The following is a 22,277-nucleotide window of genomic DNA, read 5'->3' as shown; positions in this document are numbered from 1 at the left end:
AGAGGAATGGAAATTATCATGTTGAAGGGATACCTGCACTCTAATGTTTATTGCAGCACTATTTACAATAGCCAAGAGCTGGAACCAGCCCAAATGTCCATCATCAGATGAGTGGATAAGTAAACTGTGGTATATGTACACAATGGAATACTACTCTGCTATAAAAAAGAATGAAATACTACCATTCGCAACAACATGGATGGACATAGATAAAATTATATTAAATGAAACAAGTCAGGCACAGAAAGAGAAATACCACATGTTCTCACTTATTTGTGGGAGCTAAAAATTAATAAGTAAACACAGAAACAAATAAGGGGGGGGGAAGAAGACAAAAATTCCTTGAACTGTTTAAGCCAAGTGCACAGATATGTGGTGGGGGGGGAGGGGGTTGAGAGGAACAGGTAAAGGGACATGAAAATCGAGTACAATGTATGTTGAAAAGTAAAATTACATTAAATTTAAAAAATAAAAAATAAACTTATTTATTTATCAGAGAACAACATAGGATTATATTTAGAAAATAGTTTTAATTCACATGCTTAAAAGTAGACTATTAAAAAAGCCAAAGGAAAAAAAATAAGTGTAATCTTCATGCATCTTGTCATTGAATCAAGCAAGTTTTCCGCCTGTGTTTTGGATGCCTTCAAGTATGTGATGATAATTTCAAAAGGCCCTTAGTATTTCAGTGATTAAAAAATTTGTTTTGGGTTGTTCTTTTTATATACTATTATATAAAACAAAATTTTTATTTTGGAATAGTTTTAGATTTACAGAAAAGTTACGAAGATATGGTATGAAGAGTTCCCATAGACTCTTCACCTACCTTCCCCTCGTGTTAACATCTTACAGAACCATGGTATCTCTGTTAGAAAAATGTTTAAAGAAATTAGCATTGGTAGAGTACTGGAAATTAAACTACAGACTTTATATGGATTTTAGCAGTTTTTCCAATAATATTCCTTATCTGTTACATGTTTAAGTCCAGAATACCACATTGCATTTAGCAAACTTTTTGTTTTAAATGGTGACATCCACTTAATATCTTTGTAATTTTTCCCTGTACCATAGTTTATTTGCTGTCTTTAGTTAGTGATGACGTAACCCTAGAAAGCAGAGGCAAGATCTGACTCAGAAATACATAATAGTAGTAAGAGCTTTATTTGTTGAGTGCTTGCTATGCTGCAGTCACTGCTATGTGTTTTATACCTATTATCTCATTTAAATCTTACAGTGATCCAGCCTAATAATAATTACCTTCTCCATTTTAGCTGAGGAAACTGACACTAGGGACTTAAGTTGCTTGGCCAAGGTTCTCTTGTGGATGACTGTCAACTGCAGGGTAATAGTGCCGACTGTGGGCCAGCCCCTGGGAGGCTCTCTCAAATCATTCTCTTCCTTCTCACTGCAGCTTCTAGCTAGTGATTAGTATCCTTTCTTTTATTTGCAAAAAAAGGAACAAGCTTAGGGAGATTGAGAAACTGCAAATGGGCACACAGCCAGCAAATGGCAGCGCTGGCATTGGAACCCAGTTCTTTCCGTAGAGTGGCGGAATTTTACACACTGGTAATTCTTGTGATTAAAATCCTTCAGTAGCCCTTTCGTACCTTCAGCATGTGGCCCTGCCTCCTGAGTATCTCCATATTCACATCTCTTGCCATTGTTCTCCTCACATTCAGTTCCAGTCACTTGAGGGTATGAGCTCTGTGCTGGCTGGTCAAACAGGGTTTACTGCCGACGTGAGCTTGAGTGAGTCACTTTCTCCTTTCTGAGATTCAGGCTTCTGATATGGCATGTGGAATGACAGGGCCATTGGGAATAAATTAGCATATGGGAGCTGTTCTAGCACAGTGCTGGACTGTGTATAGTGGTGTGTCCCATGAGCCTGAGTGTGGGGAGGTGATGATGATGTTGACAGTGGCAGTCTCAGCTCAGCACAGACACCACCTCCTCCAGAAAGCCTTCCTGTATGCCCCAGTCATAGTTACATTCTCCCTCCTCTGTTCCTGTGAGGGATCCTGGGCAGATCTCTACGTGGCACTCATGACACAGCATTATGATTATTACTTGTCATTCTCCACTCACTTGGCAGGTGCTCCCAGAGAGTAGGTGGTGTCATAGTCCCCGGGTGTATCCTGACAGGTAGTTCTCAGATCATAAGTGATGAGCCAGAGCGTCCATTTCAAACCTTCCTAATGGGCAGCAGAGGCTTCCTCACTCAATCCCATGGATTATGGTGACTTCCATGTCACAGGCTTTTTGCTGTCCCTCGATATGCTCATTTGGAACCAAACAATGTGCTTGCTATGGAATTCTCCCTCTCTGGCACTTAAGGAATAACTGGCATTTATTTGAACAGAGATTTTCCCATAATATACAGATCTACAATATTTCCTTCTGTCTTTATTAACATTTTCAAACACTTTTGCCCAGGACAGCTGTTCTAGACTTATGCTGTATATTTCCCAGACTGGCATGGAAGATCATTTCACTAATGTGTTAGTTTCTGCTTGGAGACCTTTCAAATGACGTTTTGAAATCTTTCATTCCGGCACAAAATAATGATTTGATTCCAATATCATATAGCCATAGTCAAATATCTTGGTGTTTGAGGGATTTAGTAACTTCAAATAAACAGTCATTTCTTTTCTTGCCAGTTTCTTTTCTTGTTCTCTCTGCTGTATTCCTTTGAATTTTAAATTACACTCAGTGCTCACAGAGCCTGGAGTTGGCCCTTATATCTAGCACTTCCCCAAAGCCAGACCTGTCTGTGTTAGGCAAGAAAGGTTGGTTAGATGCAGGACTTCTCTGGTAACCAGTGCAGCTGGTGTTGAATTTTAACAGTAAAGGCCCTAACCCCCTCCTCTCTTTCTGAAATGTCTGTGCTCTTCGGCTGCCAGAAAGTTTTTAATATGCGTGGAGCATAGAGTCTGGTACTGGAGAAGATTGGATCACACTTTGAGTCAGAAGCAGCGTGGACTGCTGTGTTGTTAAATTTTATAAAAATAAACCCTGTGCAGTGTACACATAAACAGTCACAGTAATCACTTCATGTTTTGTGGGTTTGTTTCTCCCCCTACTGCAAAAGCTATACGGTCTTTCCCTAAAATCCAGGCCTGTTTTTCCAAAGCAAGAGTGTTGATTTCTTTTTTTCTCGCAGAGTTCCTTTATCACTTACACAAATGCATATTCTAGTCCTTGCTTCCCCGACTCCTCCTCCAACCCCACCTCACCCAAACGTAAGAAACTTCCCTGTTGCCTAAGGAATAGCCAGGTAGACTTTGAATATACGTATTTTCAGTAATGTGTTTCTGAGTTAGCAATTTGAAATCATGTTTTTAGTGAGAAGCCAATAGTTCCCCTCAAAGGAAGGTGGTGGTGATGGTTTTTCTGCTATGAAAATGGAGAAGAGTCCTGTTTTAGAAGACTCTTTCCGTTTAGTGTGTTAAATTGGGATGATAACCAAGAGGTATTAGTAGTTCTGTTTGATTTCTGTCTTGGTAAATGTGTTTGCTAAGCTTTTTAGTAACGGTTAAGTTCTTTCTCCACTTCTGCAAACCACAACTTGGCTTTCAAGAAACACGTGGCAGTTAGATGTAACTTTTCTGTAATTGGTCAGTAGCTCATCCTTAAATAGAATTGGGGGTTTGTGCTCATGCCAGTCTTACTAATCAAAAATCCTCAGTTAAAGGGGCAGCAAGAAGAAGGAAATAAATTGATTTTAAAAAAAGTTTAAATTTGGGAAGTGGTAGGAGAGGACACTCAAAATATTTCATTATATTTTAGCACATAATGATCTTTTCGTTCCTATGTCACCAATCACTTTCGATCTTTAGCCCAAAGACTTTCTCAGCCAGGGTCCTCCTCTGAACCACAGAATACAAAAAACTGATCTGAGTGACTGTGTTGTCAATTCTCTCATGGATGATAGTGTCAAGATCATAAAAGGTCTAAAATATTACCCTGCTTACAAGCTACTAAATTAGCTGGTCATGGTTTCATGGATACTGGAAGAAGACATGGGACTCCCAGTCAGAGCCAAAGGATGCTACTAATCTCGGTAATCAGAGTATCAGTATTTTCTTATGCCAGTTCCCCTAGTCCCATTTCCCACAGGATGATACAGCATGGCCCAGGTAATACCTGCATGTGGAGTTACAGGAGGAGGAATCCAGAGCTTAGAAAACCCCACTCTTATGACGGGTAGAGCCTGCTCTTAGCTCCAGAGAGAGACACACATAATCTCTGTCTCCCGAAGCTATTTGCCCTAAAAATGTCCTTGGAAAGATGGTCCGGAACAAAGGGAGGCAGTGCCTCTTGCTCATTAGATGTGCAGAAACATGAGAGATGCATGGAAAATGGCCTCCCAACAGACATGTGGCTAGAACCATTCTAGATGTACGGGAGAGGTGGTTACTGATTCTGTATACTGATGCCTTAGGGCCTGATTCTCTCCTGCAGCCCAGCTTGAGAAAAAACTGCTAGACCTTTGCTATGGGCTGCCATCCCAAGATGCCTTGTGTTCCTTCAAACAGTTTTAAATCAAGGGAAAGAGAAAATCAAAAAGTCTCTTTTAAAATAAATATTTTCTTCTATCGTTTTTGGGAAAATACAGGCATTATACTTTTTTTTTTTCCTTTTTGTCTTTTTTACTGACTGGTAACAGGTTTGCAACCCTCGGTGTCGTGCCCGTACTGGGGACCGGCAACGGGATCGCAATCCTCGGTGTTGCGCCCGCACCGCGCTCAGCCAGTGAGCAGGAACCGGTCTCCACATGGGATCTGAACCCTCGGCGGGAGCGCCGCCACGCTCCCAAGCGGCGCACTCTCCAGTGCGCCACCACGCCGGCCCTGAAATGACAGTATTAAGTACACATGGTTAAGTAAAATTATAATCAATTTCACCTGTTTTAGTTTTTTTTTTTTTTTAGCATAACTAATAGAAAAATTAACATTACATACATGACTTGTATTTTGTTTCCACTGCATAGAGGTAGTCTAGAGGATGAAATATTGTCAATGATAAAGATGGAATACTGATATACCAGGGAGACAGACAGGTTCTGCTGTAGAAACTAACCAACAGGCATTATACTTTAAGAATTAAAATTTAAAAAATTTTTCTGTATTTATTACCCCCCCCCCAAAAAAAAAAAAAATACCCAAATTCTGGCAAGTAGGAGATGGTTATATAGTGAAGCTCATGATAAAAATTTTTTGCGTTAAAAATCTGGACAGTTGGCTTTTGGGAGACACCTATGAACCAGACCATTGTCTGACCTCTGCTGGCAGAGGTGTGAACTCATCTGATGACTTGACTATATGTATTTACTCACTTCTTGCCTCATCCCCACAGCCTCCCAGTGGACAAGCCTGTGAAAAGTTTCTTCTGTCCAAGCAGCTACTCGACTCTGTTTCCCAAACCTTGTTTCGCTACATGGGTCTCCTCTTTTATGGGGCTTCCAATTCTCCAAGTGACTTACTGCTTCATCTCTAGAGACTTTCTGGACTTGCTTTGCTAACTCTTGTGAATATTCCAGCTCACAGTGTTTGTGCCCATGTGGGATTCTGAGCTCCAAAGAAAAAGTATTTGGCTGAGGCTTCTGAGATACTGTAGGGAAAACCCAGGAACTTAAATACAGACATTTTACTCTAAATGGGAAGATAACTCAGTGAACCGTTTAGTGTTAAATTACATAGAACATATGTGAGGGTCCTTCAAAAAGTTCATGGAAAGATTTGTATTATCTTTTACTTCAGTTTTTCCATGAACTTTTTGAAGTACCCTTATATACGTTGAACAACAAAAAAAGATCACAGAAGACACATTGAGAGTTTGACCCTGGACGAGGATTGCTGATTCTGAGTTCCAGCTTTGAGACAAGATGGAAAAGCCAAGCTAAGGGACAGGCCCTGACCTTCTGCATCTGTTATTCCAATACTTCTTTCACTTTCCAAAAACTAAGGGCTATTTTTCCTTCACAAACAAAAACAAAAACAGTGAGGGTTAGTAGGTAATAGTTAAAAAATGCGTGATCTTCGTTTTTAATAGTCATATTGTTACCTTATCTCCATCCTGTAGATGTCCTCCCTCCAAGCGGATGGATGGCCACCGTGTCACCACCTGACTCTTTATGACTGGGAAGGTTGATGGGGGTGTGGTAAAACATCTCATCTTCCACCAACACCACCCTCCAAGCACCTTGAGTAATTGCTGCGGGATAAAATGGCAATTGTGTAGCTAACTGTGGTCTTACATTCCCTGTCAGAGCTAGTCCTTTCCTCTCCTGTCCCTTCCTGATTAGTGAGGGTTCATTTTCTGCTCAAGAACTGAGTGACTTTTGTGGCTGGTGATATAGATCTCTTTAAGCCTTATGGGTTTCTTGGCTTGAGATGATAGGTCTTATTAAAATGAATGGCTGGATAGAGGATTTATAAATAAGTTATCAAAGAATAATGTTTTCTTAAATGCTCCTCCTCCCTTAAGATAGGGAACTGTCTATGTGTTAAATATCCACCAGGTCAATAATACACGTGATTCGTAAAATCACATTTTCATTTTAGAACTTCTAAATTGGTTGCTCAGATGTTGGTTGAAGGCTTTACGTCTCTAGCACTCTGCCTGGCTTTCTAGGGTCTACAAAAAGAATGAAAGACCTGATCTTGCTTCAGAGGCAAGAGAAATACCTGAAACCATCAGAGAATAACTATTACCAACCTGTCCTCCCATTTATTTATGTGATAGGCCTTCAAGGAAGGTTTGTGGATTAGATAGGCCAAAAGAGGAGTATTGGAGGAGGCGAGACTAGAGCCGAGCAGAGGAAGGGAAAGATCAGAGCGTGCAGAGGTGGTAGAGAACCTTGAGGAGAGGAGAAACCAGGAGCGTAGGTTTGCCAGGAAGCAGCGCTGTCTTCAGGCAGGTGGGCTGCTGGGGCTGGGGCGCCCCGCGGCAGGTGGAGGAGCACACTAGTTCTTGGGGAGGCAGAGTGGGTAGACCTGGTCTGCGGCTGCTGAGCATGGCCGTGCTGGAGGAATGAAGCCGGGGGCTGGTCAGGAGGCCAAACTGGTAGCTCAGTATGGAGCAGTGAAGAGTGGAACATTGTCCTGGTGAAGAGGAGAAAGCAGCAGCCTGGGAGCTCTTTTGAAGTAAAAATGGACAGAATGTAGTGTTAGTTCTGCTGTAGAAGGAGGAGTCAAAGATAATGCTCAGGAATGTGGAAGGACAGGGAAACTGCTCATGGAAACTAGTTTTAGCTGAAGAGGGTGAATTTGAGGTGAAGAGCACCTGGGCGTAGCAGACAGTGAATATGTATGTGTTGAAAATAACTGAATGAACTGAGAGGTTTTCAGCATTGTGCTTTTAAAGTAAACTTCATCCACCATAGTCACAAGCCTAATTGAATAATTCAGATCAGCACATACTTATAGAACTCTCCCTCCATGTGCAGAGGTCCTTCTGGGAGTCTTTCATTGATCTCTTTCCATTAAGTATTTTTTTTTAAATTTTGGAAACATTAAGTAATGCTCAGGTCACCAAAGACTTTTGTTTGTTTCTCCCTTTGGTGCTAGTCTTTTGACCTTTCTAGAGGAATCCTGATTTCCAGTGGAAATTTTTTCCTGAGTTGCCACGTGGATATGACTGGATAAAAGAGCTGTGAACATTAAAAGTCCATGTGTTGATCTTTTGCATCTACGGGTTATGGGCTTGACTCTAGATTCCTGTGTGACTTTCCTTATAAGCAGAAAAAATGAAGACCTTGAAAGTCCAAGCCACTATTTTGAGCAGTTGGATTCTGGTTTCCTAATTAGTGAACTAATATGGTGCCAGGTTGGACAAAATTGGATCTTCTCTGCAAACGTGGAGTACGATGTGTACAATATCTCCAGTTTTGGGTTGTGTGCTGGTGTTTGGGTTGTTGGCCTCTGTATTTGGGCTGCAGTCTTGGGAGGATGCAGACAACTGCTTGCGTGGAGAGAGAAGGGAGCTAGCCTCCTAGCCATTTAGGATTGGGATGGCATGCTTTTGGTGTTCTGTGGCTGTTGTGCTGTTAATCCTGTCCTTTAAACTTCCACCTTTAGCCCAAGCCAGACCCGATCATCTATGGTCCAGTGGCTTAACCCACAGTCTCCAATCACACCAAGCTGCAACCCAGCTGTTACACCTCCTTCACCCCAGTTGTCACCTTTCCCCCTCTCTTCTGCCACCGTAGCAGACAAGCCGCCTGAAAGGTATGTGGTTTGGAGTATGATGTGGAACACGGTGGCAGCACACACAGGGGGCTTGATAACCCTGAGCAGGTTCTAGTGTTCTCTGCTGGAAAAGGCTCCCCAGTGCTCTGTACTTTATGGATAACAGTTACAGCCTTGTATGGGGCTGTGCCTCGGTTCAGTAGCAAGTACTTTCTCTGGAGAAATTTGCCTTCCATGAGACCTGCTTGAACCTGCTCTGTCCTATTGGTGCTGCTTGTGTATTTAAGAAACTACTCATTTTGGAAGAACTTCTTGCACATAAATACAATGCACATTCTTTGTGTTAAAGGAAGGCAAGCTGGGTACTGGAAATATTAATGTACATGGCCATTGAGTGGCCAGTTCTGTAGAGGACAGAGGTGCTGCTGGCCTTCAGCAAGCCCTTCCACCTGGGAAGTGGCTGGGGTGGTTCATACTATCAGTGGCTTCCCTACTCCAGTGAGGTGGGACATTTCCTTCTGCTTTGGTTTGGATCTGGCCCAAACATGGTTTCCATCCTTCCTCCATGTGCCCTTTTCCTCACAAGGGCTCAGAGGATGTTTTGACAACGTGGTGAGAAGCTGAGCCTGGTGTGCCATCCTGGGGGTGGGGGCAAGAAGGTCTTAATCAAGAAGACCCAGTAAGAACAGCAAGCCTCTTCCCCAGTGGTGTGGGGAGCAGGTGTCATGCAGATGGATTTGGGTCCGTGGTGCATTGTGAGCCTGTGTCACATGCGTGTGCCTCTTCCCTATACCACTGGCTTTTGCCTCCAGATGCTGGGGCTTCTCCTAATGGACAGACAGGAGCAGGTGTCATGCAGATGGATTTGGGTCCGTGGTGCATTGTGAGCCTGTGTCACATGCGTGCGCCTCTTCCCTATACCACTGGCTTTTGCCTCCAGATGCTGGGGCTTCTCCTAATGGACAGACTGAAGTGTGGAGGAAATAAACATGCCTTGTGGTTCTGACAATGCCCACCATAGGAAAGGGCATCCCACCAGGCAGGGAGGAGAATTAGGTGAAGTGGTTCAGTGAGCTTCTGAGAGAGGCTCCCTTAGGAAAGCATTGAATTTGAAACCCATCATTTATATGTGCTGCGACTTTTCCTGATGTTCACTTCCCTGCTAATTTCTTTTTTGGAAGGAGTTGCCCCACCGATGACATACAAATGAGATGGGAAATGGGGGCTGGGGGACAGTGAGGTTTCTTTCTTCCAGTTTTTCACATTCTTGTGTCTTTCCTGTTCCACTTTCAGCATCATCAATCGGAAGGCTCGAGCAGTGTATCCGTGTGAAGCAGAACACAGCTCAGAATTATCTTTTGACATAGGAGCAATTTTTGAAGATGGTAAGTGTTCGTGGGAGCTTTGCAGTAGGATATATTTTCACCCAGAAAATCTACAGCACAGAGCAAGCAGCCACTGGTTGTAAGTTGTTGGGAAGGCAACAACTGCCCTGATGCTTTGGGCAGGAGATAGCTGATCCATTTGGCTCACAGACACTGATGCCAGGGGCTGTCGATGGCAGGAATACCACTTCTGCTTCAGTCTTGATTATTCTCCACCCCTTTTTAACTCTTGGGTCTTCATTCAGGTCACCTATTATGATGTAAAGACGTTAGTAAGAAATATTTCTGGAGTTAGGAAACATTCCTGGTTTACATCCTTTGTTTTTGTTGTTCTCCCAGAGTCCCTGACCAAGCCTCCTAAGTGTCTCAGGTTTGACAGATCTGAGTTAACAGAGAAGAGCACTGTACTCGAAAAATTTGATTTGCAATTCCCTTACCGTTCTTGCACTTTACATTTTTGCTGATTTGAACAGTGTGTGAATCTCCAGATATGGGTATCGACTTTGCATATTGAAACAAGGATGTAGATTGTTGAGTGTTTAATATTCACACACAAGCATTTAGGAGTTATACCTGGTTTAATATTTCAGAAATTTCTCTTATAGTTCAGTGTATGTATCCCCCTCACCCCCAATTTCTTCCCTCCCCAGTCCCGCTCATTCATTGGTTGCTGTGGAAACAGTGATGTGTGTGGGTGGAGCTCTCCTAAAGAGTTCTGGGAAAGCAGTGGAATCCTTAGGTGCTTGGAATGGAATGGTTGATTAGCCAGAATGTTTGCAATATGTGGAACAGATCAACATGATGCCTAGTGGTGTATTGTCAGTAATGCAGCATTGGCTGACGATTGGTTTTTAGAAAGCAAGTTGCCTCATTTAGCATAGATTTCTGTATGTGTGTGATGTGTGCTCTTGAGAGCCAGAGATTCCTGGTAGTGTCAGAAAACAAACAACAACAAAACCNGGCAAGAAGGTCTTAATCAAGAAGACCCAGTAAGAACAGCAAGCCTCTTCCCCAGTGGTGTGAGGAGCAGGTGTCATGCAGATGGATTTGGGTCCGTGGTGCATTGTGAGCCTGTGTCACATGCGTGTGCCTCTTCCCTATACCACTGGCTTTTGCCTCCAGATGCTGGGGCTTCTCCTAATGGACAGACTGAAGTGTGGAGGAAATAAACATGCCTTGTGGTTCTGACAATGCCCACCATAGGAAAGGGCATCCCACCAGGCAGGGAGGAGAATTAGGTGAAGTGGTTCAGTGAGCTTCTGAGAGAGGCTCCCTTAGGAAAGCATTGAATTTGAAACCCATCATTTATATGTGCTGCGACTTTTCCTGATGTTCACTTCCCTGCTAATTTCTTTTTTGGAAGGAGTTGCCCCACCGATGACATACAAATGAGATGGGAAATGGGGGCTGGGGGACAGTGAGGTTTCTTTCTTCCAGTTTTTCACATTCTTGTGTCTTTCCTGTTCCACTTTCAGCATCATCAATCGGAAGGCTCGAGCAGTGTATCCGTGTGAAGCAGAACACAGCTCAGAATTATCTTTTGACATAGGAGCAATTTTTGAAGATGGTAAGTGTTCGTGGGAGCTTTGCAGTAGGATATATTTTCACCCAGAAAATCTACAGCACAGAGCAAGCAGCCACTGGTTGTAAGTTGTTGGGAAGGCAACAACTGCCCTGATGCTTTGGGCAGGAGATAGCTGATCCATTTGGCTCACAGACACTGATGCCAGGGGCTGTCGATGGCAGGAATACCACTTCTGCTTCAGTCTTGATTATTCTCCACCCCTTTTTAACTCTTGGGTCTTCATTCAGGTCACCTATTATGATGTAAAGACGTTAGTAAGAAATATTTCTGGAGTTAGGAAACATTCCTGGTTTACATCCTTTGTTTTTGTTGTTCTCCCAGAGTCCCTGACCAAGCCTCCTAAGTGTCTCAGGTTTGACAGATCTGAGTTAACAGAGAAGAGCACTGTACTCGAAAAATTTGATTTGCAATTCCCTTACCGTTCTTGCACTTTACATTTTTGCTGATTTGAACAGTGTGTGAATCTCCAGATATGGGTATCGACTTTGCATATTGAAACAAGGATGTAGATTGTTGAGTGTTTAATATTCACACACAAGCATTTAGGAGTTATACCTGGTTTAATATTTCAGAAATTTCTCTTATAGTTCAGTGTATGTATCCCCCTCACCCCCAATTTCTTCCCTCCCCAGTCCCGCTCATTCATTGGTTGCTGTGGAAACAGTGATGTGTGTGGGTGGAGCTCTCCTAAAGAGTTCTGGGAAAGCAGTGGAATCCTTAGGTGCTTGGAATGGAATGGTTGATTAGCCAGAATGTTTGCAATATGTGGAACAGATCAACATGATGCCTAGTGGTGTATTGTCAGTAATGCAGCATTGGCTGACGATTGGTTTTTAGAAAGCAAGTTGCCTCATTTAGCATAGATTTCTGTATGTGTGTGATGTGTGCTCTTGAGAGCCAGAGATTCCTGGTAGTGTCAGAAAACAAACAACAACAAAACCCTGTGTACAACAGAATTATACTTGGTGGAGAGATTTTGTTCTTGGAGTGGAAGCAAGATCATTCCTCTGTCACCATAACATACACACAGACAATTGTGCCAGGAGAGCGCATCGTGATATACCGTGGATGTGGAGGTTTTGAGCCAAGTCGTGTCTCCCTCAGATCCAGGGCTCTGTAGCGCTGCTCTCCAGCTCTGTCTGGATGTGGCAGGCCGGGGCACCCCTGGGGTCTTGGTAGCTCTCAGCCTCTCCCCCACAGCCGGCTACTCCAAAAATGCCTTGTTGATGTGTTGACACTCTCTCGCTACTCAAGTGTGTGAGCGTCTCATTTTGTGTGAGCTGCTTGTGTTGCAGGCGCCTCCCCAGTTCTTTTGTAGCTCCTCAGAGAAGCATAGTGGAAAGCACTCAGAATTGACACCGTTAGGCCTGCTGTTTTTTAGGGAATGCCTTTAAAGGGCACATAGGTTGAAGGCCCTCAAGCAGGTTTTATTCTCTTGTGTGTGTGTTTGCACCTTCATCTTCTGTGCATAGTTCATCTCTTTGCTAGTAAAAAGCATGTGCTTGCTCAGAACATGTCTAGTGAAGACCTTCCTCGAATGGTTGTGGGGTCTTCCTTTCTGACGACTGGCACAGAGCCAGACAGACTGTCAGGTCACAGGACCTCAGCTTCTGTGGAGCCAGGCAGTGCTCCAGGTGGCCACTACTTGCAACTCAGCCCATGGAGTGTCTCCGAGAACACTCCTTTTCTTCAGACCAGCAATACTTAATGTCCCTGAAACACCCAAGACATTTTTCCCATGTTCGCTTATCCGTCTGGAATCTTCCAGCATTCACAGGTGCTCTGGCAGTGCAGTCCCTTTTTGTTCCTCATAGAGGAAACAAAGGAAATTGGTTTATGGCATTCAGTGGCCTTTGGAGAAAACAAAAGCCAGGTCAGAATGACTCCTGGGCCACATTGTCAGTAGTTATGTGGTTTGGAATATTTACAGCAGTGAGCAATCCTAAGCCAAAGTGTGGAAGGGAAAGGGGTCTTTAGTAATTATTTAGTTCAATAACTGTTTCTTGCATTTTGTTCTTGTCATGTGGGCTTGGACTTAAGTTATAAGTTAAAATTGTAGGCAGAAGATTTGTTTCTGTAGTAGACACACTAATGCTTAGCTATTCTGGGGAAATGCCCACAGTATTCCCTTAGGGAGGGCTGTGTTTGTAAAGTCTTAGGTCAGCTGAAGTTCCCATGACTGCCAGACGGAACTTTCCCTTTTCTGTGGGCCTGGGGAACCCCAGAAATGCATTTCACTGGTGACCAGTCAGTCCTGCTCTCTTTCCAGACAGGCATCTTTGCCGCTGCCAGACCCTTTAGTCAGGTGGAAAGTGGTTGTCCTCCCTGGGGCTGTCCAGTAGGAACTGTGAGCTGCTGGGGCAGGAGGATTTCCAGGAGCTCACCCACTCTCAGCAGGCTCTTTGTTGACTTCCACGTGCAGACATGATCTCTCATGATTATTGGAGGAGCAGGTGTGGCCCAGATTAATCCTGAAAAGCCTCTGGTGATTAAACTTTAAAGGTCTCAAATAGACCCAGAATAATCTTTGGGAAACATTTTGGCATTATCTTGGAAAATTGATCATGTATAGACCCCACAATGCAACAGTTTTATTTCTAGATATATTCCTAACAAAGGGAAATCGTAGAAAAAATGTTAAGTAAAAAAATAAGTGCCAGGTGAGTATATATAAGGTGATGTTGTTTAAGCTAAGAAATAAGCAGAATACAAGGGTACTTCCAAAAGTTCATGGAAAAAAATAATACAGCTCTTTCCATGAACTTTTTCAAGTACCCTCGTAAGTAGTATATTAGGAATGTGTATTTGTGTAATAGAACTGTATGGTAACTGTAGCTGGGGTCAGAGAATGAGAAACAACATTGTAGCCACTGATCACCTTTGGGGCAGGGAGGGGTGTGAGGCCAGGATTGGGACAGAGCCCACGGACACTGGCCACCATATGGCCAAGGTGTGCATTCCTGGTATTCACTGTATTTTGATGATGCTCTGATGATTTAAATATATGCCACGTACATTGTTTATATCATGCTGATAAAAATACAACTGAGTACAAGATTCTGTTCTAGAGATAGCTTCTCAAAAATTATTATTGTACTAGCTCCAATGTCCCTTTTGTTATGGGATGATAAATCATGATGACATGGTAAAAGCATGAGATACCACTTCACACTCATTAGAATGGCTGTTATCCACAAAATGGAAAATGACAGGTGATGCCGAGGATGTGAGAAGTGGGAGCCCCGTGCATGCCGTGGGAACGCGAGAGGGTGTAGACGACGTGGAAGGTAGGACCTCAGCACCTGCCTCAAAGAGTCATCGCAGACCTCTCATACGATGCGGCACTTCCATTTCTGGATATATTCTGGATATCTACCCCAAAGAATTGAAAGCAGGGGCTTGAACAGGTCATTTGTACACGCACACTCGCCACAGCATTATTCACAATAGTCCAAAGGTGGAAACAACCCAGTGTTCATCAATCAGCAGATAAAGTGTGGTATACAGAAGGGTACTTCAAAAAATTCGTGGAAAGACAGAATTAAGAGATAATACAAATCTTTCCATAAACTTTATGAAGTACAGCCATATGACAGAATGTTCATCAATCAGCAGATAAAGTGTGGTATACAGAAGGGTACTTCAAAAAATTCATGGAAAAACAGAATTAAGAGATAATACAAATCTTTCCATAAACTTTATGAAGTACAGCCATATGACAGAAGCCGACACAACTGGCTAAGTCATATGAAGGTAGTTCAAAAAGTTCATAGAAAGATTTGTATTATCTCTTAATTCTGTCTTTCCATGAACTTGTTGAATGACCCTCATATGAGGGTACCTATGAAAAAATATTCAGTCATAAGAGGAAGAAAATTCTGGCACATGCAACAACATGAATGAACTTTGAATACAGTATGCTAAATGAGATAAATTAGTCGCAAAAGGACGAATATTATATGATTCCATTTATATGAAATATCTAGACTAGGCAAATGCGTGGAAACATGAAGTAGAATAGAGGTTACCAGGAGCTTGAGGAGAGGGGAATGAGGAGATACTGCTTGGCCAGTGCAGAGTCTCAGGTGGAAATGATGAAAAGTTCTGGAGATGAGGAGTGGCAGTGGCTGCATGATGTTGTAAGTGTAGGTAAAGGCACTGAATTATACACTTGAAAATGGCTAAAATGGCAAATATTATGCTGTATATATTTTACTACAGTTTAAAAAACATCATACCACGGAGCATTGGTATATCCCTCATCAGGTTTCTGAGGATGTGCAACTCGCCCGAGGTCACCAGCTTGTAAGTGGCAGGACAGGGCCTGTGGCTGCAGCCCCCCACGGTGCCTGGCACATGGGTCGTGCTCCCCAGAGCTTGCTGAGCGCATGCTGCACGTCTGCCTGTGTGTCACGGCAGTGTCTAAGGAGCTGTCCCAGCTTCCTGCAGTGAATCGTGCAGCTACTGCCCTGCTCCGTTCCCACAGGGGACTGGGCTGTGTGGCAGTCCATCCTCGTAGTGAGGAGAAACTGTCTTTAGTTCACTTCCCCATTCCTATTTCAGTCCACTCGGAGCCTTGGTGGAAGGGTCTGCTGCTCTTCAGCACTAGTTAGGGTCCCTGCCCTAGGCTGGTCCTACTGCATTTGTGTTGTTGTCTGTCTCAGCTGGCCAGGGCTCTTGGCTGAGGGACAGCACGGCTCCTGGACTGAAACCCACAGGGAAGAGCACATGGGGAATGACAAAAGCTGAGACCACCACTCCTGCCCATAAAAATGGAAAAGCAGACACCCCGCCATGCACACAGGCTGCTCTCGAGCATTGGTCAGATCCCTTGTGCCTGCCAGAGCAGCATTGCAGCACCGGGCCCCTGCCCTGGGTGGCGTATCAATGAATGAATGAACCAACAGATCCACTTTTCCATGAAGGTGTCTGAGGCAGGTGTGGGTCAGGGAGCTGGAGGAGGGAGGCCCTCACTGCTCATGGCCAGCTGCTGGGTTGAGTGTGTTGTGGGAGCCTGAGGCCATGTGGCCAAAGATTGGACTTCCAGAAGTATTGACAATGCAGTACCAGAAACCTAAGTGACACTCATCTAAGTGATGCTGATATCTGAAGTTTTCCTTTAAAATAACATGAATAAAAATAGCCTCTCCTGGGAGAAGGGGATGCTGCTGTGCAGGTTCTGGCCCTGGCTCTCTCCTGTCTCATGTGCCTCTCTGGCTCCCTCTTTTTAGAGGTGTCTGGGTGCTCTGGGCCAGCACCACTGATTGGGTGCAGGCTCAGCTTAATACTAGCTGTGATCAGGATGTTCTGGAAAGACAAAGTCTGTTCTAAAAAGAAATGGGATTCTGGTTCTGCAGACCAGAGTGCCTGGATTCAATCCTCACACAGTCTTGGGACCTTTTAAGACAGCAGGACACTGAGACTGTTCCAGTCACCAAGTGACTTTTGATCAGCACCTTCTGGTTGTAGGAAGCTGGGAACCCCCAGGGTCCTACCACTGTCATCAGTTATTATCTATTCTACCCTTTGCCAGTTCAGCAATGAAAATCTAAATTGCATTAGTTAACCAGAAGTGAGTTATTTTGGGTTATTTTTATTGGCTTAAGTGTTCATTAAATTTCTGTTTGGTGCAGCAGCATGGTCATATTCTATGGAACTTTCAAGAGGGAAAGTTATTTAAGAAGCAGTGAAATGAAGATACCTTGTTTTTCTCATCTCCAAGGTGCGTTGAGCATGGTGTCCAGGCCCAGTGACGTGCAGGAAAGGACTGGAGTGCTGGGTGTTGATGGGGAATTGCAAGGGTGGGGAGCCTTTCGGAGGGATTGCGAATCCTGGCACGTAGCCCGTGCTCAGTATTTCCAGGATGAATGAATGATGGGCAAGAGGCACTTTTGTTTTGCTTTTGAAATACTAAATTTACTTCCCTGCCTTGGACAGGGCAGGGAAGTGGCATGTCCCTGGCATTTCTTTGATGTAAATTGTCTCATTTTGATGTTTGCATTAAGTGAGCTGTTGTTAACCCTCTTTGAGAAATGAACACTGAAGCTATGAGAGATTAGGTAAATCATCTCAGGTCCCACAGTCATTAAGGAGCCAGAGTTCCAGCCAGGACCTTGGGGATTCCAAAACCCATTTCATTTCCATTATACTGACTGTCTATGAGTCAGAATCTTCAAAATGAAGTGCTCTCCTGCTCCTGAAATGGCCTGTATTAGTGAGCATTGTCCAGAGAAAGGGAGCCAGTAGGGCGTGTGCACATGTGTGTGTGTCTGTGTGGGGGGCTGGGGAGAGAGAGAAACCTCAGGGAACTAGCTCACGTGATTGGGGGGCTGGCAAAGCCAAGTTCTGCAGGGTTGGCCAGCGGGCTGGAGAGCCAGGGAAGAGTTGCAGTTCCAACCCACGGCAGGCAGCTGGCCAGAAGTCAGTCTGTGTTCAGGCCTTCAACCGATTGGAGGAGCCCCGTCCACATGATGGAGGATAATCTGCTTTACTCATAGTCTACTGATTTAACTGTTAGTCACATCTAAACACCTAGAATAATTGACCAGATCTTCACAGAAACATCTAGAATAATGTTTGATCAAATATCTGGGTACCATGGCCTAGCCAAGTTGACACATACAGTTACCATCACAGTGCCACTGGAGGAAGCAGTTTGATAAACTAAGGGTAAAGAGGAGCCTGGGATGGATACTTTAAGGTCTGGTGTTCCCAAGAGAGGTCAGATGTTGAGAGAGGGAGCAGACCCTCTCAGTCTTCATCGGTGGTCTCTGAGCCACCTTCATGGTGCCTGGGGACACCAAGCCATTGGTGCTCCAGACTCTTGCATCTCACCCACTGCCAGCTATTGGCCACTCCCAGGCTTTTGGGTATTGCAGGAGTCCCCTTGGTCTCCTCCCTAAGTCAGTGACAATTCTCTACCTGCTGGCTCCTACTTTCCTGGGAGGTGAGGGCTGAGGAGATGGGAATGGGGATGTGGATGTCTGTGGCTAGGGGTGGTGCAGAATTCTCGGCCTGGCCCTGGTTTCCACATTCAAGCCTCTCTTTGACCCCAGCTTTGTGGGATATCACCTTCCTTTCTCTTCTGTTCAGCTTATCTTTTGTTAATACTGAATGTGTGCAAGTTGCTTTTCAACAAACTATTTCATTGACTCCTCACTGCACTCCTGCAAGCTAAGTACCACTAACCCCATTTTGCAGGTCAAGAACCTGCTCAAAGGGTTAAATAATTTCTCAGGTGCCTCCAGCTGTCACCAGGAGTCTCTTCTAGGCCTCCGACTTTAGTCCTGGGCCCCTTTCTATTCAGATCTCAGCATTGTTAGACGCTGAGGGCGCCTTTTGCATAGAATCCAATCCTTTTCCCTGATGGTGGCTGCACACTGGTGGCATTGCCAGCCCAGGTGTTTAAGTGAGGTGTGAAGCCTTTAAAAATCCTGCTCTGAGGAACAATGTTAGGGTAAAGGTCATTGAGGTAGTGAAGAAGGTTACTTGCTGCCAGATGGCCTTGAGAGCACATCTTTGATTCTTGTGTATTCATTCATTAAATAATCCTGTCTGACAATGTTATATGCTCTCATGTTACACACATACACACAATGTATAGGTGTGTACCTGAGGTCCTGACCTTGTCTGGAGGAGCGTCAGGAGGAGTCCCAGAGGGAGGGATGCTAATATCTGAAGGACGAGTCTGTGGCTGTCCAGGTACAAGGGCGGGGAAGAGCACTTAGGGCCGAGGGAACAGCTATGCAGGGGCCTTGAAGCCAGACCTTGGTGGAACATAAGAAAGCAACAGAAGGCCACATAGCGCAGACAGTGGAATGTATGCTTATTTCCTCCAGGGGAGGGAAGAATAAATGGTTACCTTGTTGAAAAGGACAGTTAGAATTGGATAGTCAGTGTCTTCGGCACTGTGGATTGCTACACATTAGTGGGCCATGAACTCAATTTGCTGAGTTGCAATCACCATTCAAAATATAATGGAATAAAGAAAGAGGACATTGCACATAATAAGGGTAAGCATTGTTTCAATGAAACTTTTGTGTTATGTGCGTGTAGGTGTGTATTGGTTTTTGATATAAAATAGTCCGCATGGGTTGTGCTCAGAGCTGCATTTCACAGCCAGCTCCTGGCTTGGTCTCCGGGGCTAGCCCACAGCACCCCTTTCCTTTATGCACATGGCTGCTGCCCCTGCTCCCAGTCGTGGCCGAGGATGTGAGCTGGGGCCCGCCCACAGCTGGGGGTTATTAAATGCTTCTGTATTTGATTTCAGAACCCTAGTGATGAGTGCTTGAATCTGTTCCCTTTGCTGTCCAGCCTGCAGTCATTTTCTTAGGTACCATCATGGGTATTTATGGACACCTTCAGTGAAGTAGGCACTGTGCCCAGATAGGTAAGGCCTAGGCCTGTCTTCAGGAGCTTCTCATCTAGTGTGGGAGACAGACTTGTGCCCAGACAATGCCTACAAGACTTGTAAGAGCTGAGAAGGGTCAAGGAAGACTCCCAGAGACATCCATTTGGGTCTCTAAAGAGAAGCAGTGCACGTGCAAAGGCCTGGAGTCCCAGTTGGGATTGCTCTGGATGACTTACGGCAGTTGACGTGGATGATGTGCTAGTAGATGTAAAGGGCCCCTGGAGAGATGGGCAGGGCTATGTGCCCAGGTGCCTGTGCACCAGGCCAATAAGAAGCATGGCATTGACTTGAAACGGGAATGATGTGATCAGTTCTGTGTTCTAGAAAGTCCCCTGAGCAACTGTGTGCACGGTGGATTGGAAGGGGCCAGACTGGAAGCTGGGAGACCAGTCAGGAGGCTGCTACAGGAAGATAGATGAGGATTATGGTGGCCAGTCCAGAGGGGCAGAGCCTGTTAATTACCCTTGTGCAGACTTTGTGACTGTGCACCTCAGAAATGGGCCCCATTCTCGACGCCCACTCCCTGGCTGAGTCTTTAAGACACATGGGGGTACAGTGAACACCCTGGAGTCAGGTACTTGGGGGCATTTTGGTAAAAAGTATTTTCTCTTCCTTTTCAGTGCAAACCTCGAGGGAACCTGGCTGGCTAGAGGGGACTCTGAATGGCAAGAGGGGACTGATTCCACAGAATTACGTCAAGCTGCTATAGCTCCCGGCCTGCAGGGGCCCCATGCTGACCCTGCCACCCAAGGACCTTCCTGCGAGTTGCACCCATGACCTATCTCCACACTCGGAATTACAGATCACAATTGGCACTCCAGGGCTGGGGGGAGGGGGATGGGGCATGCCACACAGAACTGTATAGATTTGTGGATCAGAAGAATGTCGGGATTAATAGAATGGACTTTTCCTTTGTCAAGCATCAGGACTTGTGATTTTTAATTATCCAGCCTATAGAAGGAGAGGAGGGCAGCCTTCTGCCACCCCAGCAGCCCCCACCCCCTACAGTCACCCCACCAGACCCATGAAGAATCCCATTCCTCCCCGTGTACCTGCTGCTGAGATTTTAAAGGGAACTGCTCCTCTTCACAGTGTTTTGTTTGCAGGGCGCATGCTTGGCTCTGGTCGCCGTGGTGTGGAGCGGGCTGCTGCTGGGGCCGGGGGAATTGGTCTCAACCCAGAGGGAAGCAGAAAGAGGCTCTTTTCAAGCCTGCTCCTTCCTACAAGGCCACCCTGGGGACCCCACACTCACTCTACCTGGAGGACAGAGCATCCTGGCGTTTTTATAACAGGCTTCTTGCTGGTGCTCCTCACCTGTGTGCTGTTTTCCAACCACCTGAGACTCCCCATGGTCTCTGTACATGAAATAAAAAAGGGCGCGTGCTTGGCTCTGGTCGCCGTGGTGTGGAGCGGGCTGCTGCTGGGGCCGGGGGAATTGGTCTCAACCCAGAGCGAAGCAGAAAGATGCTCTTTTCAAGCCTGCTCCTACCTACAAGGCCACCCTGGGGACCCCACACTCACTCTACCTGGAGGACAGAGCATCCTGGCGTTTTTATAACAGGCTTCTTGCTGGTGCTCTTCACCTGTGTGCTGTTTTCCAACCACCTGAGACTCCCCATGGTCTCTGTACATGAAATAAAACGTAATTTACTATTTGATTTGTCTGTCCTAATGGGGGGAAGAGATTGTGGAATTCATTCCCTCTGTAATGATTTATGATTTGGCAGCCTGTGCATGGAAATTCATTTTCCTCGGATGTTGGTGCACACAGGTGGAATTTGTTAATGGGAAGGTTGCTTACTCTCAGCAGGGCATGTGGCTCTACCCCTGGTGGCATGTGCGTGAGCTGCATCAGTGCTGTTGAGGCCAGTCCTCCTGACCAGCTTCACTGTGCAGCTCCTCTCACCCATGCCACCTGCCACGCCCTCCATTTTTCAGCCTCAGCGCTAACATCTCCATCTGGATTGATCTGGGCGGTGGTGCTGGTCAGAGGCCGGCAGCTCTGGCATTCAGACCCTTCTTGGAGGAGCCTGTGCCCACGGCCCTGCACATACCCGCGCCTGGGCTGATGGCGGCCCATGTGGGCAGGCCCCGCTCTGATGCGTCTCAGCCCCCGACTCCCAGGTGCAGGCTCAGTTGGCCTCTTGGGGAAAAGGGCCTTTCCCTTGGAAGATGGAGCTGTTTCAGTGGCCTCGAGGTTCTGAAGCCAGCCCCACGCCAGAGGCTGCTCTGGGGCCAGCCCTGTCTCTCTTCCCCACAGGAGGTTCCTGGGCCTGTCATACTTCTCTCTCAAGGATTTCAAAAGGAGGATGTGTCTGTTGCCTTTCCCCAGATGAACTGACTCAAGAGCTCGCTGGTGAACGTCATTGACATTACCTCATGCTCACCATAGGAGGGTGTTGAGTTTGGGGTCATATGTGTATGGGGGAATGTGCCTGTTGAAAATTGTCCATGTTGCAAATAAAAATAAGGACAGTTTTAATGTAAGGTAACAATATACTGAGCCAGGGACCCAAAGAAGAGTATAGATTGCTGAGGAGCCCTACGACAGTGGCCCTGAGGCCTGTGTAGGCCAGCGTGGCCCCAGGAGTGGGATGGCATAGTCTTCAGTGTCCTGTTTTCTGAGCTATCATTTCCTGCCCCTGCTTGCTTCTCAGGAATGTAGAAAAGAAACCTGGCTCATGAGAAGAGGTTACTGGTGTGCTCCA

The 22,277-nt window shown here is 45.4% G+C and overlaps 1 protein-coding gene across 3 annotated transcripts in view; it reads left to right on the top strand.

Moving 5' to 3' along the window:
- Positions 1 to 21,227, top strand: part of LOC103590680 (rho GTPase-activating protein 10) — a 209,160-nt gene extending 187,933 nt beyond the window's left edge. Inside the window, exons 14-17 of one of the 3 annotated variants that reach the window (XR_550495.1) lie at positions 8,079 to 8,228; positions 9,483 to 9,574; positions 20,190 to 20,675; positions 20,945 to 21,227. Coding sequence is in view for 1 of the 3 variants with exons in the window: in XM_008572972.1 (XP_008571194.1) it covers positions 8,079 to 8,228; positions 9,483 to 9,574; positions 20,190 to 20,278 (331 nt within the window). In the remaining 2 variants the exon portion in view is untranslated. The other 2 variants (XR_550494.1, XM_008572972.1) reach the window with 2 other exon arrangements.
- The last annotated feature ends 1,050 nt before the right edge of the window (positions 21,228 to 22,277 follow it).

This window comes from Galeopterus variegatus, unplaced genomic scaffold (genome assembly GCF_000696425.1).
Source record: "Galeopterus variegatus unplaced genomic scaffold, G_variegatus-3.0.2 Scaffold857, whole genome shotgun sequence".
NCBI lineage: Eukaryota > Metazoa > Chordata > Mammalia > Dermoptera > Cynocephalidae > Galeopterus > Galeopterus variegatus.
Note: the sequence above shows the minus strand (reverse complement) of the source record. Positions and strands in the feature narration are given on the sequence as shown.